Source organism: Crocodylus siamensis, chromosome 4 (assembly GCF_052110815.1).
Source record: "Crocodylus siamensis isolate JL-2025a chromosome 4, ASM5211081v1, whole genome shotgun sequence".
Lineage (NCBI taxonomy): Eukaryota > Metazoa > Chordata > Crocodylia > Crocodylidae > Crocodylus > Crocodylus siamensis.
The window spans coordinates 127,432,014-127,450,212 of record NC_143398.1 but is presented as its reverse complement, the minus strand read 5'-3'; the positions used below and the strand labels follow the sequence as shown (position 1 = coordinate 127,450,212).

Below are 18,199 nucleotides of genomic sequence, written 5' to 3'. Positions count from 1 at the left end.
CTTTAGATGCGTTCTAGCACTCTCCACATTTACATTAGTTGTATTTTAGCCATCTCTGTCTAGCTCTTTACTCTCTTCTTGGCAAATAAGTCTCTCAAGCTTAGGTATGAGTTCTGTTGCTCTTGTCCGATTCCACTTTTTATTCTCTTCCCAGGGAAGGCTGAAAAGGGATTCAGAATCTCCCATCTTTTGGTTTTTGGTTGTTCCACATGCATGTGTAAAAGGAAATCCAAAATATTCTCTTGAGATACCACTTATCTTTTCACATTTGTCCTGAAAGTGAATGAACGTTAAACAAGCTATCTATTCTTTTGGGTTAAGGATCATTGACAGAAAAGCATTTGTTTATTGGTTTCTATAGCAGTCATTTTCTTATATTTCACAAACTTGAATGGGGTTTAAGGAAAAGATACAGGCGTGGCTCAGATGTTGGTGATGAGAAGGATTACAGGCATGGAAAACTTCCCCATAAGAAAAACTACAAAGAATAGGTTTGTTTACATTCGTTAACAGATGTACTAAGGAGACATAATAAAGTCATGCAGAATAATTCACTGCACAAAAGAGGGTAGATACCTTTAGTTACTGTCACTCATAATTCCAAAACAGAATACTGAATGACATTAAAAAACAGGACTTTTCAAATAATAAATGCTTTTTTCACACAAAGTCTGATTGGCCTATAGGACTTTGCCACAAGCTATCCCAGAATCCAAAAGCTTAGCAGAGAAGGAACCATGGTACAAACTATTAAGTGACTTGCTTGATGTCATAGAGCAAGTCAGTTACAAAGCAGTTTATTTAATTTAGATCCCCTGAGTTTAACCACAAAAGTATCTTTTCTCCACTGATTTTGAAATTTCTGCTCTGTAACCAGGTGTGTCACTTGCAAGTTTAAGTGAAACTAAATTCTGTTTTCAGCAGAAAAAGACTATGGAATGCAGAATAGGTCCTTTTGTCAGTAATTATTTTTTCCATTTTCAGTTACACATGAAATCATTCACCCTTTGTTTAGTCAAGGGTTTCATTCATCTCTGACTGGAAATAAGACAGACAGAGCTGTGACTAATATGAATTGATCATTTCTAAACATTAATCTGTTATAAAACAATGGAAAATAAAATGAAATCTATTTGATCACCAGAAGAAGAAAAGGAAGATAACAGGTGAAGAGAAAAATTATGAAATGCTGAATTTAAAACAAGCCAGGACCAAATGGAAGTAGATTCTTTCATTCTGCTTGGAGCCAAATGATAATCTCCCAGCCAACAGAAAGAAAAAAAATCACCTAACTTTAAAGCTGAACTAAAATAATAGCTCAGGAAAGCCGAGAAATTCAGTGTTCAATTTGGCATGGTCTAGTGGACGTCATTGAGTCCAAGCAGTGTAGCTCCTGAATTTTTAATAATTAATCCCCCAGTTTCTTATCTTAATACTGTTACCCTCAATATAAAAGTTAACAGTAAACTTAGATCCACCAGATTACACATTGTAAAGCAGTTTAGTTCATATTCAATCACTCTTTCACATGCTGATAGGTGACACAGTAAAAACAGGAGCAAGATCCCTGGGGATTGACTGGTACTATTCTCACACAGTCTCAGTCCACTGGACAAGTTACATAAAAAAAGAAATAAACTGAAAGTCAATCTGAAGGTGAAGATTCATCCACACATGGACCCCTGTGAAGTTTCTCTTCACTGTCAAACAAACAGTCATCTGGAGAAGAAATGGCTTTTCCCATATATGGATGTTTTATGGCATAGGATTATCCATAGTTCTTTGACCTCATTCTTAAGGGCTTCCATGGAACATTTACTGAGATGAAATTCATCCTACCTAAGCCATTCATATGTCTTGTACTGGCACTCTGCACAGAGCAGAACATCACCCATATATATAGAGAGGGAATATTTCCTTAAATACAGAGCAGTGTCTGTGTCTGCAATGCACAAGGCTCTTGAGAAAATTCCACAGTCCAGCCATTGCACAGATTATTTTAGATGAAAAAGACCATACTATTTAGGGATATATGGGAGATGCCACATAAATCCCTTAAAAGGCCCTCACAGAAGCCACTTTTCAGTTTAGTATCTCACCAGGTTTACATTTCTCTTTCAAAATACCAGGAGTAATTAGACCATATGGACTAACTGTCTGCCAATTTTTTTTTTTAGATAACTGAAAGCTGGTTCGAGTTAAATGAGCATAAAAGCTTCCAAAACCAGTAAATTAATAGAATACACTTATCCGTATAAAGTATATTATTTTTATCACTTACAATTAAGCAACAGCTGAACTTATTTCTCACTATAAAAAAGCTTGTATTCTGATACCCTGTGTGCCAAGTTTCCACCTGAAGTGAACTAAAAACAATTTGGCTAATAATGCTCTGAAATCTTAATTTTACCCTTAAACATGGCAGTGAAAATTGGTTGCTATGATAAAACTGTCAATACCTGAGCTTACAGTTTGAGATACTCAGTCTTGTTATAAAGTACACAAGGATGTTCACTCAGCTGCCTAGAGATTCTGGCAAAACCTTTTGAAAAAAGGGAGAGACATGCCAGATCTTTGGCTGGAGCATGTCACTCAGCTCCACTGACTTCAATGGAGGTTACAGATAGATGCTTGTCTCTTAGTCTGTTGCAACAAAACTTCTGATTATTTTCTTCATATGGCTGGGAATACCTACAGAAGCTGTGGAATCTCTGTCCTTGGACACTTGCAAGCACAAGGATGATTCTGCCTTGAGCAGGGGCTTGGACTAGCTGATCACCTGAGATCCCTGCCAGACCTATTATTCTATGATTGTATGATTTTTTTTAAGAAGATAACAAACAGATTTTTAAAATAATTATATGATGCATCATATAAAAAAGAAAAATATACACTGCTGCTTCAAAAGAAGGGATGAAGTAATGTACTCTTCATTCCAAACAAGTTGTGGAACAAAAAGAAATGCAATATACTGGGTGTGTCTACATGTGCAATTAATTTGAAGCCTTACACTCTGGAACAGTTTGAGCCAGAGTTAACTACTCCTGGGTGCAGCACCTACACATGTGCCTGGGACAGCAGCAATTTGAGCCAGGGAGGAGCAATTTAAGCCAGGGTCCCTCAGCCCAGGCTCCAGGTGGCCGCTTCAAGTGATGGAAGGGCTGGTTGGGGCACAAAGGTGCTGAAAGTGTGGAGCCGTAAGACTAGGCAGCAGACAGGAGTTTGGCCCTGGCTGGCCGAGCTGAGTGGGTGCAATTTATGCCCAGGATAAATGCCCATCTGTGCTTAACTGCAATAAATTATTCTGCAGTAAGATGACAGTGCTATCTTACTTCAGCATTATTCAGTTTACTGCAGCCTAATACCGTTGCACTTGTAGATGATGACACTTTACTCCACAGCTAATTAGTCTACTCTGCAGTTAAGTGCATATATATATGTGCCCACTGGGCACATCTACATGTGAAATGAATTCAGAGCAATAAACTCTAGTGTGTATTGCACTGGAGTGTATTGCTTCCAGGTGCAACATTTCCACATGCATCCAGGACCACAGCACTTTGAGCCAGAGTAGTGCAGCCCCAGCTGGCAAGGAGTCTGGGGGGGAGATCAGCTTGCCCGCCTGGGTCTGCTCCCACCAGGCTCAACATGCTGCAGAGCAGCTGGCTGAGGCACAAGGGTGTTACAGTATGGGGCTAGCCAGCAAGTAGCCCAGCACTGAAGCACCCTCGTGCCCCAGCCAGCCATGTCAGAGTCTACACGTGTGCTGCTGCACATGTAAATACAAGTACTATGCTGCTGCGGAGTTTTTTCAAGTACTACCCTGCTGCCTAATAGGACCACACATGTAGACACAAGATGTTTACTGTGGAGCTAATTAAGCAGCTGTAGGGAACATGAAAGTTCTTGTGAACTAGGGAAGCAAAAATGAATGGAACTATGATCATTTTGACCAGCTGAGGATCTGTTCCAAGCAGATCTGCTCCAAACTAGTTATCTATTTGTGTTTGCCTTGGAATATTGCCAAGGGGCTCATCATAGTACCCAACTGTGTTTACATCTTCAAATCATCTTGCAGTTGCTGCTCTCTGAGACTGGCAACCAGATTATAGAAGAAGTTGCAAGTTCTTTTGTTAATGCAAACACAAAAGCACTTTAAACTTAAAATCAGCTGTCTCTCATAAAATTAAACTTTTAAGTAAATGCAAAAAAATAAAGAAAAAACCACTCTTGGGGATTGCTGTTTCACTCTGTGGTTTATGAACTGCGTTAAAGTAAAGCAATCCCCACTAGTGAGATTACACATCTCTTATTCTATAGGTTTTAAATTAAAAACCAGCTGAACCCAAAGTGAGCTACTTTACTGGATCAGAAGATTCAATTATTTCTGTTAAGTAAATGAAACTGAACTACTTCTTCTAAATAACAGACAACTAATAATTACTGCCCAAGGAAAGACTTTTTAAAAACTAATCAAATCAGTTGTGCAATTTTTGCCATTCTCATAGTTAACTAAGACTGAAGCTTTTTGGCATGAAGTAAGCTAATGCACACATAGAGAAATCATAGACAATTTTAAACCTACCCAAAGTGTATATAGTTATTAAAATGAACACTTATGTTAGCACCTGCCAAAATATACCTTGCAAGATAACTATAAATGATAGATCTGTGCATATATGCAGCACAAGATACACATGCAGCCATGCACATATTCATTTAAGCCAACTCATGTCTGTCTTGCACTTTATGTTCTCATCTATAGCACAGTGGGTAAAAATGCTACTGTTCAGATTTGGCAGCCCTTTAAATACCCTTTGCACGGGTAACTCCATAATGTCCAAGACACTGGGGAATTAATTTTACTCTATAATACAGAAATTCACATGGGCATAGCCTACAAAGGTAGACATATAATTTTTCACCCAAAAACTGTTAGTGTTGAAGAACTAAATTGTTCTAGGGATCCTTGGCCTTGGGCTAATGTAATTTTGGAAAGAAATCTCATTTTGGGGAAAAATATTTTGTGCTAAGTTGATTAAAAATAAATGGCAGGTAACTGAAACTGCTCAGAGGTTTGAACTGTTAAAAGAAATCCTGGGGGAAAAGAATATGACACAAGATGCTGCTGAAGTGCTTAAGAATGCATGATAAATCATGATAAATGTAACTTATCACACGGATATGGCCATTATTTGTATGAGATATGGTATGTATAGTTTAAACACTCACAAAGCCATATGATGTATATTCAAATTACAGGCATACCACGTTTTATTGCGCTTCGCTTTATTGCGCTTTGCAGATATTGCATTTTTTACAAATTGAAGGTTTGTGGCAACCCTGCGTCGAGCAAGTCTATCGGCGCCATTTTTCCAACAGCATTTGCTCACTTCATGTCTCTGTGTCACATTTTGGTAATTCTCGCAATATTTCAAACTTTTTCATTATTATTATATTTGTTACAGTGATCTGTGATCAGTGATCTTTGATGTTACTATTGAAAGAAGTTCTACTGTAAAATGCTATCAAACAGCATCGCATGCTACAGAGAAATCTTTCGTGAAAGGAACAGTCAATCGATGTGGCAAACTTCATTGTTGTCTTATTTTAAGAAATTGCCACAGCCACCCCAGCCTTTAGCAACCACCACCCTCATCAGTCAGCAGCCATCAACATCGAGGCAAGACCCTCCACCAGCAAAAAGATTATGACTTGCTGAAGACTCAGATGATGGTTAGCATTTTTTAGCAATAAAGTATTTTTTAATTAAGGTATGTACATTTTTTTTTAGACATAATGCTATTGCACACTTAATAGACTACAGTATAGTGTAAACATAACTTTTATATGCACTGGGAAAACAAAAAATTTGTGCGACTCGCTTTATTGCGATATTCGCTTTATTGCGGTGGTCTGGAACCAAACCCGCAATATCTCCGAGGTATGCCTGTATATGTTAATATTTATCTATGTTCCTGTAATATGTAATGAAGGCTAATCCTAGGAAGTACATAAGAACATAACAACTGCCATTAATTAGGTCAGACCACAGGTCTATCTTGCCCAGTATCTTGGGTCACTGTGGCACATAATGGATGCTGAAAGGGAGAGTGAACTGGGTATGACCAGGGTTTTTTTCATGGTTCCTCTCTTGCTTGGGGCACATCAAACTGCCTATGTACCCCATATGGCGCATATGTACCCGTGTGCTGTGCTGCTAAGTTGCAGTGTGGCAGGTTCTTTTTGACACCGGGAGATTCTGGCATCAAAAACGACCACTGCTAAAAATAACATGAAAGAGCATGTGGCAGAAGCATGCACTGCCAGAAACCAGATCCTGGCCAGCCAGAGTCATGCTCTGACTGCTGGCCAGGCTCTAAATGGCTAGCTTGGAGCTGCTGCTGCCGAGAGGCTCTCAGCACACCAGGTAAGGCTGCTGGCTGGCCCCATCCTCACCTTTCCCACTTGGGTCCCTTTGTCACGCGATAGAGCATAAATGCAGGGGTATGCCTGGGGACAAATATTTGTCCCACGAGAAACATGTTCCCTGCACGTGTGTGCTTGTGGGGATGTGCCTTTTGAGCCTCCTGCACTTAAGGTCTAGGAAGTTCTGATTCCTAAGCTGTATCCCTGACTCCCCTGCTACATTCAGATTTTTGTTTTACATTTTGTTCTTTCAGCTTTGCAATTGCACTACTTCTTATTTCAATCACCTGAACGAATATCTCTGTTCAAATTAAGACCCCTATCCTGACTTCACATAACCAAAAAGACGCACCTGACTAATGTTTGTAAGGAGGGACTCTCATTTTCAACACTTGCAAATTAGATAATGATGACTCCTGGAAAGTTTTTCCACTCATTGTGCATACAGACTATTTATAAAAGCAAATCCAGATAATTCACTGAACAAGTTTTTGCCTGAATGTGTGGGTATAACATGGGCTGGGTTTTGGTAGTGTTTTGGCATACTGGTTAAGCCGAGGCATTTTAAGTCTTGCTTTCTGCCATTTGCTTTTACATTTGAAGAGTTATCTGATAGGAAAAAAAATCTGAAAAACTTAATTGATCATCAAAATATTTTTCCAGGAAGGATGATATTCATGATCTTCCATATGTTTCAAATGAAACCACACTGTGTTATGGCTTTAAGCATTTTTAGGAACCACACTTTTCAAAATGGAAAACAGTTTCTGATATGTACTGAAAAGGAAGAAATATGTCACTCCAACATTCCACTAAGATATAATTAAACCTGGTTTTACACGCTCCAGACTACAATTAATATCTTTTAAAAGGATGGTCAATTTTGTTTTCTCTTTCCTAACATGTTCCTATTTCCCATGTCTTTGTCACATTTTATTTACTGTTAACTGAACACCTGAAATAAAACTTCATCATTCTTATCGAAATGCTGCAGTCACATCAGACTTTTAAGATGTCAACCCTCTCTCCAAAGCTCCAGTAACATGATACGTCTTACTTTTAAATAACTAGGGAAGTCTATTATTTGCACATCTCATTTTTATTTTCCTTGAGAACCATGTCAGTCAGCACAAATTACTCATTATATTGTGTATCTCAGATAGACTGGTTATAAAAAAGCTCCAAATCCCTGACTCTCAACAGAAGAGAACATCCATCTTTTAAAAACATTTAGCCACAGTACCAAAACCCATCATTTTATAGCAAGTACTGCCAGAATTAGTAAGTAAAACTTGTGCAACTAGCTTAAAAAAATCTAAATTCAACTGATATTTGCAGGAATTTTAAAATGCAAAACATTTTTTACTTTTTTTTTTTTTTGCTTTAAGTAACAATGCACAGGTAATCCTGCTTTGAGTAAGCACTATTCTTAATTGCTGAGCAACTAAGGGAGAAGCCAGGTTTGTTCAGTAATATCCTTGGACAAACTAGCTGGGAGAGATGACAGACAACTTTGAGGCACAAAATGCCCTTCCTCAGCTGCAGATGAAAGAGACATAAACAACAGAGATATTTTTTCAATATACAGATGCTATACTGCTCCATAGCACATTTATGCACTTATAAGATCAGTATGCAATCTGTGCATGTGTGCACGCTTGAGGCAGAGGAAATGTGAAGTAATAAAGTTCAGGGAGGTTCTCTCACATCACTCTGGGGCAGAAGAACAATGTGAATATTTGCTGTGAATTTGAGAAAAGAAATCTGCAATTTACCATCTAGCATTGCTACCACTACATTTGTTAGGTATATTCCGAATATGTGGGACTAACATTTAACATGATATGCTAAATGAAGTAAATCTTTGATTTTAATACAATTTCATTTTAATTGATGTGCACCTCAATGAGTGTAAAGATTTGTACAAGGCATGGGAAAATAAACATTAGATGATTCATTGCTGGGAAAATGAAAGCGTGTCCCTCTCATGAAATGAACCTATAAATCTTTGGTACATTATTTTACTGATGGAGACCACGCTCAGTGAGGAATGAAGGAGACTATTATAACTATATTTGTTAAGATGGAGAGAAAGAGAGAAGGCACTGAAATGGAGACCCAGATACAGAATGTGACAGAACCAGGGGGAAGCTTAAAGCAAGCCTTATTTTTCACTTTGCCAATTTTTTGGAACTTTTTCCAGTTGTACATCTGAGTTACCATTTTACCTCCCTGTCCAATACAAAGAGAGTGAATGAATGTAATGCACTGGAAAAAAGGAAAAACAGAGCTACAAACATAGGGCTAAATTCCACTGCCTATCATGGATAACACCTAACCTAAGGCAAGTAAGACTTGGCTCCCATAAAAATAATTACAGATATATTGGTATACAACTTTAGCATCACTACTACTTAAAAGCAGTGGGGATTTGTATAGTAAATGGCTGATTTTCCCTCCATGGTAAGCTGCTTTGTGCAGTATTGGCAACTGATGTTAAGTATGGGTATATCTATATCGTTTCCATGGGGCTCTTGAGACTGTTTCTGAAAAGTACTACTCCTCCCCACACTGATGCTTTGTGCACTCCAGACCTCTGGAAGGCTTGAGAGCAGCAGCAGGGTAGCATCCTAACCGCCTCCATTCCAGATTTGGACATGGGAAACAGGAGTAGGTAGGTGTGGTTTATTTTTCTGTGGCAGCATTTTGAGCTCTATGGAGGCAGCACAGGCATATATCAAAAGTATGTTGTAGTCTATGACAAGAATGAGCTCTGTCACCCTCCTGAGCTTTGCTGCACAGCATGGGATTTAGAAATATGTGAAATTAACTTGTGTAAATAAAGACAGTGGATAGAACCACATGTAGGATTTATAAGGATGACACACTTTGAATAAAATGCACAATTGAAAAAAATGCTAATTACCCTGGACCTGATCAATTCTCCCCTGCTGCCATGCTGCAGCATTTTACCTCAGTCAGCAAAGCTGATTGTTTCTGTTAGGTCCACAGTGTTTTTCCTAACCTGGCTAATTTAACCAGAATGCTAAGGTCAGCAAAGTTAGTACCCGAACAAAGAAAAAGATGTCTTCTTCCTTACTGGATTCTCATTATCCAAATGAACAAGTAGCGACGTAACCAGAGTAGGCTGCCCTGTGCACATGGGAGGGACCGAAGAGAGGACAGAAAAAAACTGTCTGTCACTGCAGCTGTACAATCATGCCCATCATGCAGTGGCAACCAAAAGTCATACGTGGCAACTTTGCTGGGCTCCTGGCTGTGTTGTTACGCCTCTGAAATATATCATATAAGAACTTCTGCCCCTCCTGGAAATCAGTGATATCATTATCCAATCAACAATCTTGAAGGGAGAGGCAACAACCATTTAAATTCCAAAGCAAGCTTCACTCCAAATGTGTGTGAATGATTTTCCAGAGCAAAATCAGCTTTGACGCTCTCAAGTTTTTGGATGGCCTCTGACAAAAGGATGATTGGAAGAATGTGAACAATGTACACTAGTAATATGTAAACGCTATCAAAGGGGGGGGGAAAAAAATCACAAAGACAGTTCCTTCCAAAGAATCCTAACCTCTACGTCACAAGTGCTAAAGACAGTCTTGTGCCAAAGGGTTTCTTCAAATTATCAAGAGCAGGGCTGTCCAGCTGGTGACTCATGGGCTGCATCCAGCCTGCAAGGGGTTAACATGCAGTCTGGGGGCTCTTGTCCAGCCACTGCCTCCCACATGCTTTTTACTGCTGCAGCAGCTGGGGTCCTCAGGCTCCCTCTTTCAATTTCTGGTTCCTGCCTCAACTCCTGAGAGCTGAGCAATGGGAAGGTATATAGCAAAGGAACAGCTGGGATACCTGTGCAGCAACAGAGGGGCTAGGTTGCCAATGCTGCACACATGGGCAAAAGAGAGGTTATGTTCCTCTCACTCTACATGCAAGCAAGGGAATTAGGCTGCTCCTGCTGTATGTACAGCCAGGGAAAGCCAGGCTGCTTATGCTATGTATGTGGCTGGGCAAAGCAGGATTGCCTGCAAGGAAAGCCAGTTTGCTTATGGTATGCAAGAGAACTGAGCTGCTTGAACTGCATACACTGTGCAAGATGGAAGGAGGGAGAGAGTGGAGTCCTTCACTCTGTATGGGCAGCGAGATGGGGGGAGCTGAGATGCCTTTGCAGCAGCGGGGACCTGCTGTCCAGAAGTTGGACTGCCCTGACCTAAAGCAACAGCTTATCCAGAACAATAAACTTCCCATCTTCCACAGAGAAAAGAGAGATAATGGTGAAATGATGCATTTTCTTGCCATACTACACGGCAGGGTCAGGATTTAAGTTCATTAGCACCCCACTTAGAGCATTACAGAGTGGAATGGGGGCATGACAGGCTTTAGTGGTTACACGGGGCTTATTCCCACCTCCTTTTGTTTTTCTCTCTAAAATAGATAACTTACTGCCACAACTGGGCTTTTTATGAACAATGATATCTGATAATAAGTAAATCAAATACGACGGAAACTCACATTTAGGCTGAAAATAGCATAAAATGAAAAGGCAATAGCCTAAAATGCAAGGGGGAAATCACATTTAAGCTGAAAATAGCATAGCGCTGTTCTGGTCTAGATGAAGCTCCATGTCACAATTTTGTGGCAACAGTAAGGTATTAGATATAATGAGAAAACAGTTATAATTCACTGTTTTACAGATATTTATGAGGAGTGATCAAGAAATCTCCAAGAAACCCAATTCTTCTTATCAGAAACTTGTGTGTTCATAAACTATATTAGCATGAAAAACACCATATAATAACCCTGTGCCTGTTTAGCTTAAGACATATTTCAGCTGAAAACTACAGAAACCTTGTGTAGCAGAAAAATGTTATAGTAATGTCTAGAATCACACATGCAATGTATAGAGGTGTTGGGAAATGCATGTATAAATGCATCCACCTCTGGATTCTTTCTAATTTCTCCACATTTTTTTCAAAGCATCAATCCAAAACTGAACATAGTATTTCAGGTCCTCTGATTTTAAAATAAGAGCACACTAGTCTATACCTTGGAGTATCTACAACTCCACCCAACTTGATGTCATCCACAAATTTGTTAAACATGCACTTAATCTGATCCTCCAAACCATTAATAAAGATGTTAAACAATACCAGACCCAATACAAACTCATTTGATACTTCCTCTCAACTAGACAATGAGCCACTGACAACTACTCACTGAGCATGAGATCAACCTTACAATGTTTTTGTCCTTAACTTGTTAAGGAGAACATAATGGGAGACAGTGTCAAAATCCTTGCTAAAATCAAGGTATATCAGTAGGTTCACTGTTTTCCCCCTAACTAAAAAGCCTGTCATCTTATCATAGAAAAAAATTAAGTTGGTCAGGCATGACTTGCTCTTGGTGAATCCATGCTGGCTGTTCCTGATCAATTTGTTCTCCACCAGATCCTTTGAAACAGATTTCTGGAGGACCTGTTCCATGATCTTTCCAGAGATCAAGTTCAGACTGGCTGGTCTGTAATTCCCTAAATCCTCCTTATTTTCTCTTACAAATAGCTACTTATCTTCCATTTATCCAGGACCTCATTTGACCTCCATGAGTTCTCAAAGATGAGCCAATGGCTCTGAAATTACCTCAGCCTTTAGTACTATAGGGTCCATCCCATCCAGCCCAGCTAACTTAAAAGCATCTAGTTTACCTAAGTAATCCCAAGACTGTTCCTCCACTACATTAGGCTGTTTGCCTTCAACATTACCTTTGCTGCCAATTCTGCTTGTAGTTGACCCTATTCGTGAAAACTGAAGTAAAAAAGGATACTTCAGCCTTCTCTGTATCTTCCATAACTTGGTTGCTTTCTGAATTTGGTAAAAGCATCTATGGTTTATTTGGTCTTCCTGTTATTTCTGACATACTTGTATAATTCCTTTGCCAGTTACATCTCAAATTGTGCCTTACCCTTCCTGATTTTCTCCCTTCATGCCTGTGCAGTGCTTTCATACTGTTTCGTAGTAATATGATCAAGTTTCCACTTTTTAAGTTTCAACTCATTGAAGAGATCCTGGAGATGCACTTATGAAGGTAAGAATATGTTAAGTATTGACATTTTAAGGGCAAAGATTGTATTGTGAATCATCATGCATTCAATATGGCTTTTTCTGATTGTTAGTTATTCTGTATTATATTTAAGACAGTTAAAATTTTGTGTTACTAATAAAGGCCACAATCTTGCACCTTTAAGGTCAATATAGCTTGGCATTGATTTTGATGTAAGCAGCAGGACTTTATTTTCTTTGTAATTAGGAACAAAGATTGACTTGGTTTACACAGAAAGTCAGAGTACTCAAGTGCTACTAAAAATATTAAATGCAAACGAATGGTACATATTGACTGGCAAAATACACAAACCAGTCAAGCTTTCAGTTTGTTTTGAAACTAAAAAAAAATCTTTAGCAAAAATACAACTTTATTCTGAACACTTATAGACAAGGATAGAGTAATTAGAGTCTGATGAAGGCAAACCCCAAAAAATTAATCAATGTTCTCTAGCACCTTTCACCTTCTCTAAGCACTTTCCAAACATGAATTAACCACACCTACCTCAAAAAGTAACTATAATTATACTCATTTTTTCAGAAGTGCAACTGGAGGCAGGGATTCCATGACATGGGTAGGAACATAAAGCCAGGAGACCTGACACTTACTCTCCATTTCTCTAAAATGAGAAATTATTTTTTTTCCTACTGGAGAGGACACAAGTCAATACAGAAGATGAGATTATCATTCCATAAAAAAAAAAATATTATTTAGGCTGGAACAATAATTTAAGGTCTCATTTGGCAAAGCTGGTTGAGGGAGGCGTAAGTTCCAACAGAGGAAGCACCCTGCCAGCAAAAGCTCCTTGCACCCTCCAGGGACACTCTTCCAGGGAAACCAGGAAGCGTGCGATGTGGGACCTTGAATTCCAGTCAGAGTTTCATAGATTGTATACCAATGAGAGAATTTCCAGAGAACCAGTAGGTTCCTCAGTTGTACTCACCATATGCCTTTTTTAACACCACCAATATCTGATGCTGTTACACTGAGCCTTTGTCATATTCTTACAAATAAGGTTGTGGTCCTCTCATCGCCTGTTATCAGGGTTCCTGGCTAAGGTTTCATCATTGGTGACCTATACCCTCCAGCACAAAGTGGAACAAACCTTCAGCAAATTTTGCCCATAGCAGGCTGGATCAGCACCTCAGACAACAACACCATACAACTTTGTTGACAAGTTCTAACCATATGGCCAAGACCCGTCTATGGAAGAAACCAATACATTAGAACCTAAAAGCATAACAACAGGATGAATAAACATAAATTTACATGGTTTTATAAAGGAAACAGCATACCACAAAATACTGCCTTTAGAAAGTGAGCAAAATTAAAAAGTCAATGGACAATGGGAATGCATTAAATTGACATTTGTAATAATACTGTTTAGGAGTTCATGGGTAAGAAAGTTTTTCCAGAGAGTTTTACAGATTTGCTCAGGTACAGAAAACTCAAATGTTTTCCTTAAGCCTCTACTTACTGTTACTTTATAGATATAGTTTTGTTTTCATTTAATTTATCTTGTATTTAACTAGTCTTTAATGAGACTTTTGGTGCCTTACTGCCTGGGAAATTATTACTGACATTGGAAATATGGTGCTTGGTTAGGAACATTGTACTGAAGATACTCAGTTGCCAGACATATTGTAAACAGAGCTTAATTACTGTATTTACAGTTGAACATCAAACTGGGAAGAGGTGCCAAGTGGCATTCTACAGAAGTTAATATTGGGACTGATACCATTTAATATCTTCCTTAATAATTTGGAAAAGGAAGTAAATTGTACATTGATTGAACATACAGTAGTCACAAGACTAAGATGAACTGCAACACAGCAGGTGGGGAGGTTGGAAAAACAGAAAGATTGGAGATATAAGAGAGAAGGGCGTATTTAAGTGGGATGCAATTTAATGTAGATAAATGTAGAATAATAAGCTTGGGGAAATTAACACCCAGCTCAAGCATTCAAATGGGAAAATGCCAATTTTCATTTTTAAAAATTTCAATAGATTTCACAGTTTATTCACACTGAGAATTCACATTGGGGTATATGCATCAGGTCTGACAACTTGTTTGCTATATTCCAGCCTGATGTGATTGTAAAAAAGGAAGAAAAACAGATTCCCTCCAAAACCTACCAATGTATTTTCTTTAAAATGTATATATTCTGCTCATTAAATCTACCACAAAGTTGTAAGCTTCCACACACACATTCAGCAGCATGACATGTAGGGATCACTTGAAGAGGTGAGGTGGAAGTTCAGATGGCAACATAGTTCAGGGCCTTGTCACATACTCACTTGCAACGATTGCAAATCACTGGCATATTGTGACATATTAAAGTTAGTTTGTGTTAGGAAAGAACGCTTACCTGAAAGGAGATAACACTGCAATGTCACAAATCTGCCTGCTTGCATTTTAACTGCACCTGGCAAGTGTTAAATTGAAAGTGTGCCAATAACTGCCCCAATTGCTAACTACTGTTTCTCCCTTGGCTGATATAGTTGGAGCCAGTGCTTTGGAAGCCACTGGACCACAGTTCTGCTTCTGCCACGGTCAAAAACTTTCAAGTGGCAGCACAGTGGAAGCTGGCACATGCAGCACAGTGAATCTGGAAAGGATTATTTAGCTACTGATTTCTTTTGAGAAAAGCTCATTTTATTCCAGAAGCTAGCTAGCCTTTTGATGAAAGCTATGAATCTATAAAGGAAAACGACACGTAGAAAGCTAGCAGGTCATCCTAAACTAAACTAAGAACAATAAAAACCCCACACCACAAAAACTGAAATCATCGCTCTATCAACTATATAATGTAGAACTGAATATGCAGAACACTGAATTTTAGATAACATCCACAGGACTGAAACTCTCAAGAATATATTGTCCACTAAAATTAAGTTGCAGATATATACAACATATCAGATTGTAGAAAAGCGTTTTCTGTGTACCAAGTTAAAGCTTCATAAGTTATTTCAATGGATCACTCTTGAGTAAGTGAAGAACACACAATCTTGTCCTATTGTTATGCATTTAATGATCCACACTCAGATGCAGTCAGACATTTTGCCACACAGAAGATTAGCTACAATATAAGAAAAAAAGTTTATAAAAGTGAATACAATTTGGTTAGGAATATAATAATCCAGTTAAGGCTGACAGGTATGAAATAGCTGATGCAACAGCAATCAATGCTATTTTGTTTATTTATGTTAAAGGACTGCTTACCAAGGGGAGCCATATATTCTGAATCCCCTCACTGTCACTTCAGAGTCCTGAAGATAGATGCAATTTGTTAGAAGAGACTGTACATTTTCATAGCTCTCTGGCTTCAGCTTAGATACAGATGGGAAGTAGTAAAAGTCCTGCTTGATTAAGTCTGCCATGAACTCTTGGTCAAAGGTCAGTTCATGATTTCCTGCTATTACAATCTTGTATTCATATGGAAGGCTACCTAAAATAATGAAAAACAACAAATCTTAGTTATCTGTCAGTTTCAGATACGAAAAAGAAACTCATAAGAGTACTGTACTATATAACCTTTTGCATTTAAAAGACTGAGATCCAAAACTGTAGCCCTCATTGCCTTAATTGGGTATGACATTCATGCCTCCAAGGTCAGAAGTTGATTCTTCACTTGCATAGGATCCATGGGGTGATCTCACATTAATTTTTAACCTTAAAACAGACAGGTCTTCAGTAAAATGTATTTGGTATTCCTTACAGGTACGATTTATCAGGAGGACAGGGTTTAGGTTTAAAGGTCATTGGCACACCTCTTGATAATCAACACCAGTTCTTTTATGGTGGCATTCTATACTTTCCTGGTCATCTGCAGGGCATTATTGGTACTTACGTAGCCAGAGATAGTCTATGCCTGGGCACACAGACCCGCAGACATGGGTGACTATGTTTGTGCTCACTGGCAGTTGGGGAACTCTCAACTTTCCCTGCAAATAGCTGAGTGCCTAGGGCACTCACCGAGGAAGCTGCAGGGCATCGGTTCTGAGTTCCCATTCACTCTGAGGGTTTGAACTGGGTCTCTCAAACTTCCTAGCACAGCATTCTAACCAACACTCCACAGGTCATACGAACATTTTTCTAGCCCCTCCTTTTGAAGCTGACGAGAGAGAGATCTGTCGGGCAGAAGGAAGTGAATATGCCAGAAGGTACATGGTTCAGTGAAGTGGCTGCTGATTTGGAATGAAGACACCTGGTGTTCTAGCCAGGGCCATTGCCCCCAATGAGGCAAAAGCTGCTTCCCTTGCTTGCTCACAATCTCCCCCCGCCCCCCCACTTGGCACAAGGACTATGTTAGTGACTTAACTTCAAAAGGAGCATGGAAGGAAGTGAGTAATTGGTTCAAGCCCCCAAGAACTCCACTCAGTGCCCTAGCCAGTGAGTTACAGGGCAAAAGAGAAGACACAAATGCACACCTGTCATTAGGTCTGTCCTAAAAACTTCAAGAATAAAATTACACACACATACCCTAGGACATGTTTACATATTAGGAGCCTGCTGTGACTACATGCAATAAACACCCCACATGGTGGGAACATTTGCAGCAAATAATGTTAACTAGATAGGTAAATCAAATCAGTGAACACTAGTCAACAACTGGTTTGGGGCATGCACTGTAAAGTGAGAACCCCCAGGTAATCCATGTGTGCACACTGGGATGCATTCCATGATAACTGCACTGCAACAGAAAATTCCTACCAACCTCCACACAATATTCCCAGCTGGATTCTGTACTTAAAATCAGGGATCATCACTCCTAAATATCCCATGCCCTTTACAGATTTCCTAAATGTGTCTACAGAGAAATGAAAGGGGAGAGCAGACGAAGAACTAGAAGACAAGGAAACTATTTATAACAGTGGTACTCACAGTTTTGGACTCATGGACCAAATGAATGGTTCATAGTCAGTCTATGGGCTGAATAAAGCCCTGTGCTGTGTCTGCCTAGTCAGGATTAGGTTCTGTATCCCCTGTACTGCCTTCGCCCAGCCAGGATCTAGCTTACAAGGCCACAGTCTGCGAGGTTCCCCACACATCCATGGGGAGCCCCACAAGCCAGATGACATGGCACCAGGGGCCATAACCAACAGGCAGGGGTTGGCACCAGGGATCTGCCCAACAGGCGGGAGTTAAGCACCCCGATATATGTGGCTGCTGCCAGCCAGAATAAGGCTATATACAAATACTGCACGATACAGAAGGTGGCCTGTGGTGGGGGAATGGCTTCACTGTAAGTAAATTTCCCTTCTCAAAAGCAGAAACCTAATAGTTTTAAATTAAAAAAAATACAATTTCTTCAACATTATAAATGAAATCTCAGTGAGAACCCTGAGTTGTTATAACTGGGAATGTAAACCAGGATGTCTATATACAGTGGCATAAAGTTGGTATAGATATGGCTGACATGTAGAATTGCAAGTGATGACAGACCCTCAATACGAGGAAGACAATTTGCCAGTAAATAGAGAAGACATTGGTGAGCGCATAAATTACTTAGGCCAATCCAAGATCCATGTGTTTGACCAGAGTCAAACTTGAAAAATAAATTTACAGGGCATTTAAGCTAGTGAAATGCAAGTTAGACATGGTTGGTGATGTATACAGACCATGGGCAACTGGTACCTCCTGATACTGGGAGGGCACCAA

The 18,199-nt window shown here is 39.3% G+C and overlaps 1 protein-coding gene across 13 annotated transcripts in view; it reads right to left on the bottom strand.

The window, feature by feature from the left end:
• Window positions 1-18,199, bottom strand: part of MPPED1 (metallophosphoesterase domain containing 1) — an 83,448-nt gene that overhangs the window by 16,895 nt on the left and 48,354 nt on the right. For all 13 annotated transcript variants that reach the window (XR_016441893.1, XM_090043763.1, XM_090043761.1 and 10 more), the window contains one exon: window positions 15,761-15,986. Coding sequence is in view for 12 of the 13 variants with exons in the window: in XM_090043763.1 (XP_089899889.1) it covers window positions 15,761-15,986 (226 nt within the window). In the remaining variant the exon portion in view is untranslated. The remainder of the gene's footprint in view (window positions 1-15,760; window positions 15,987-18,199) is intronic.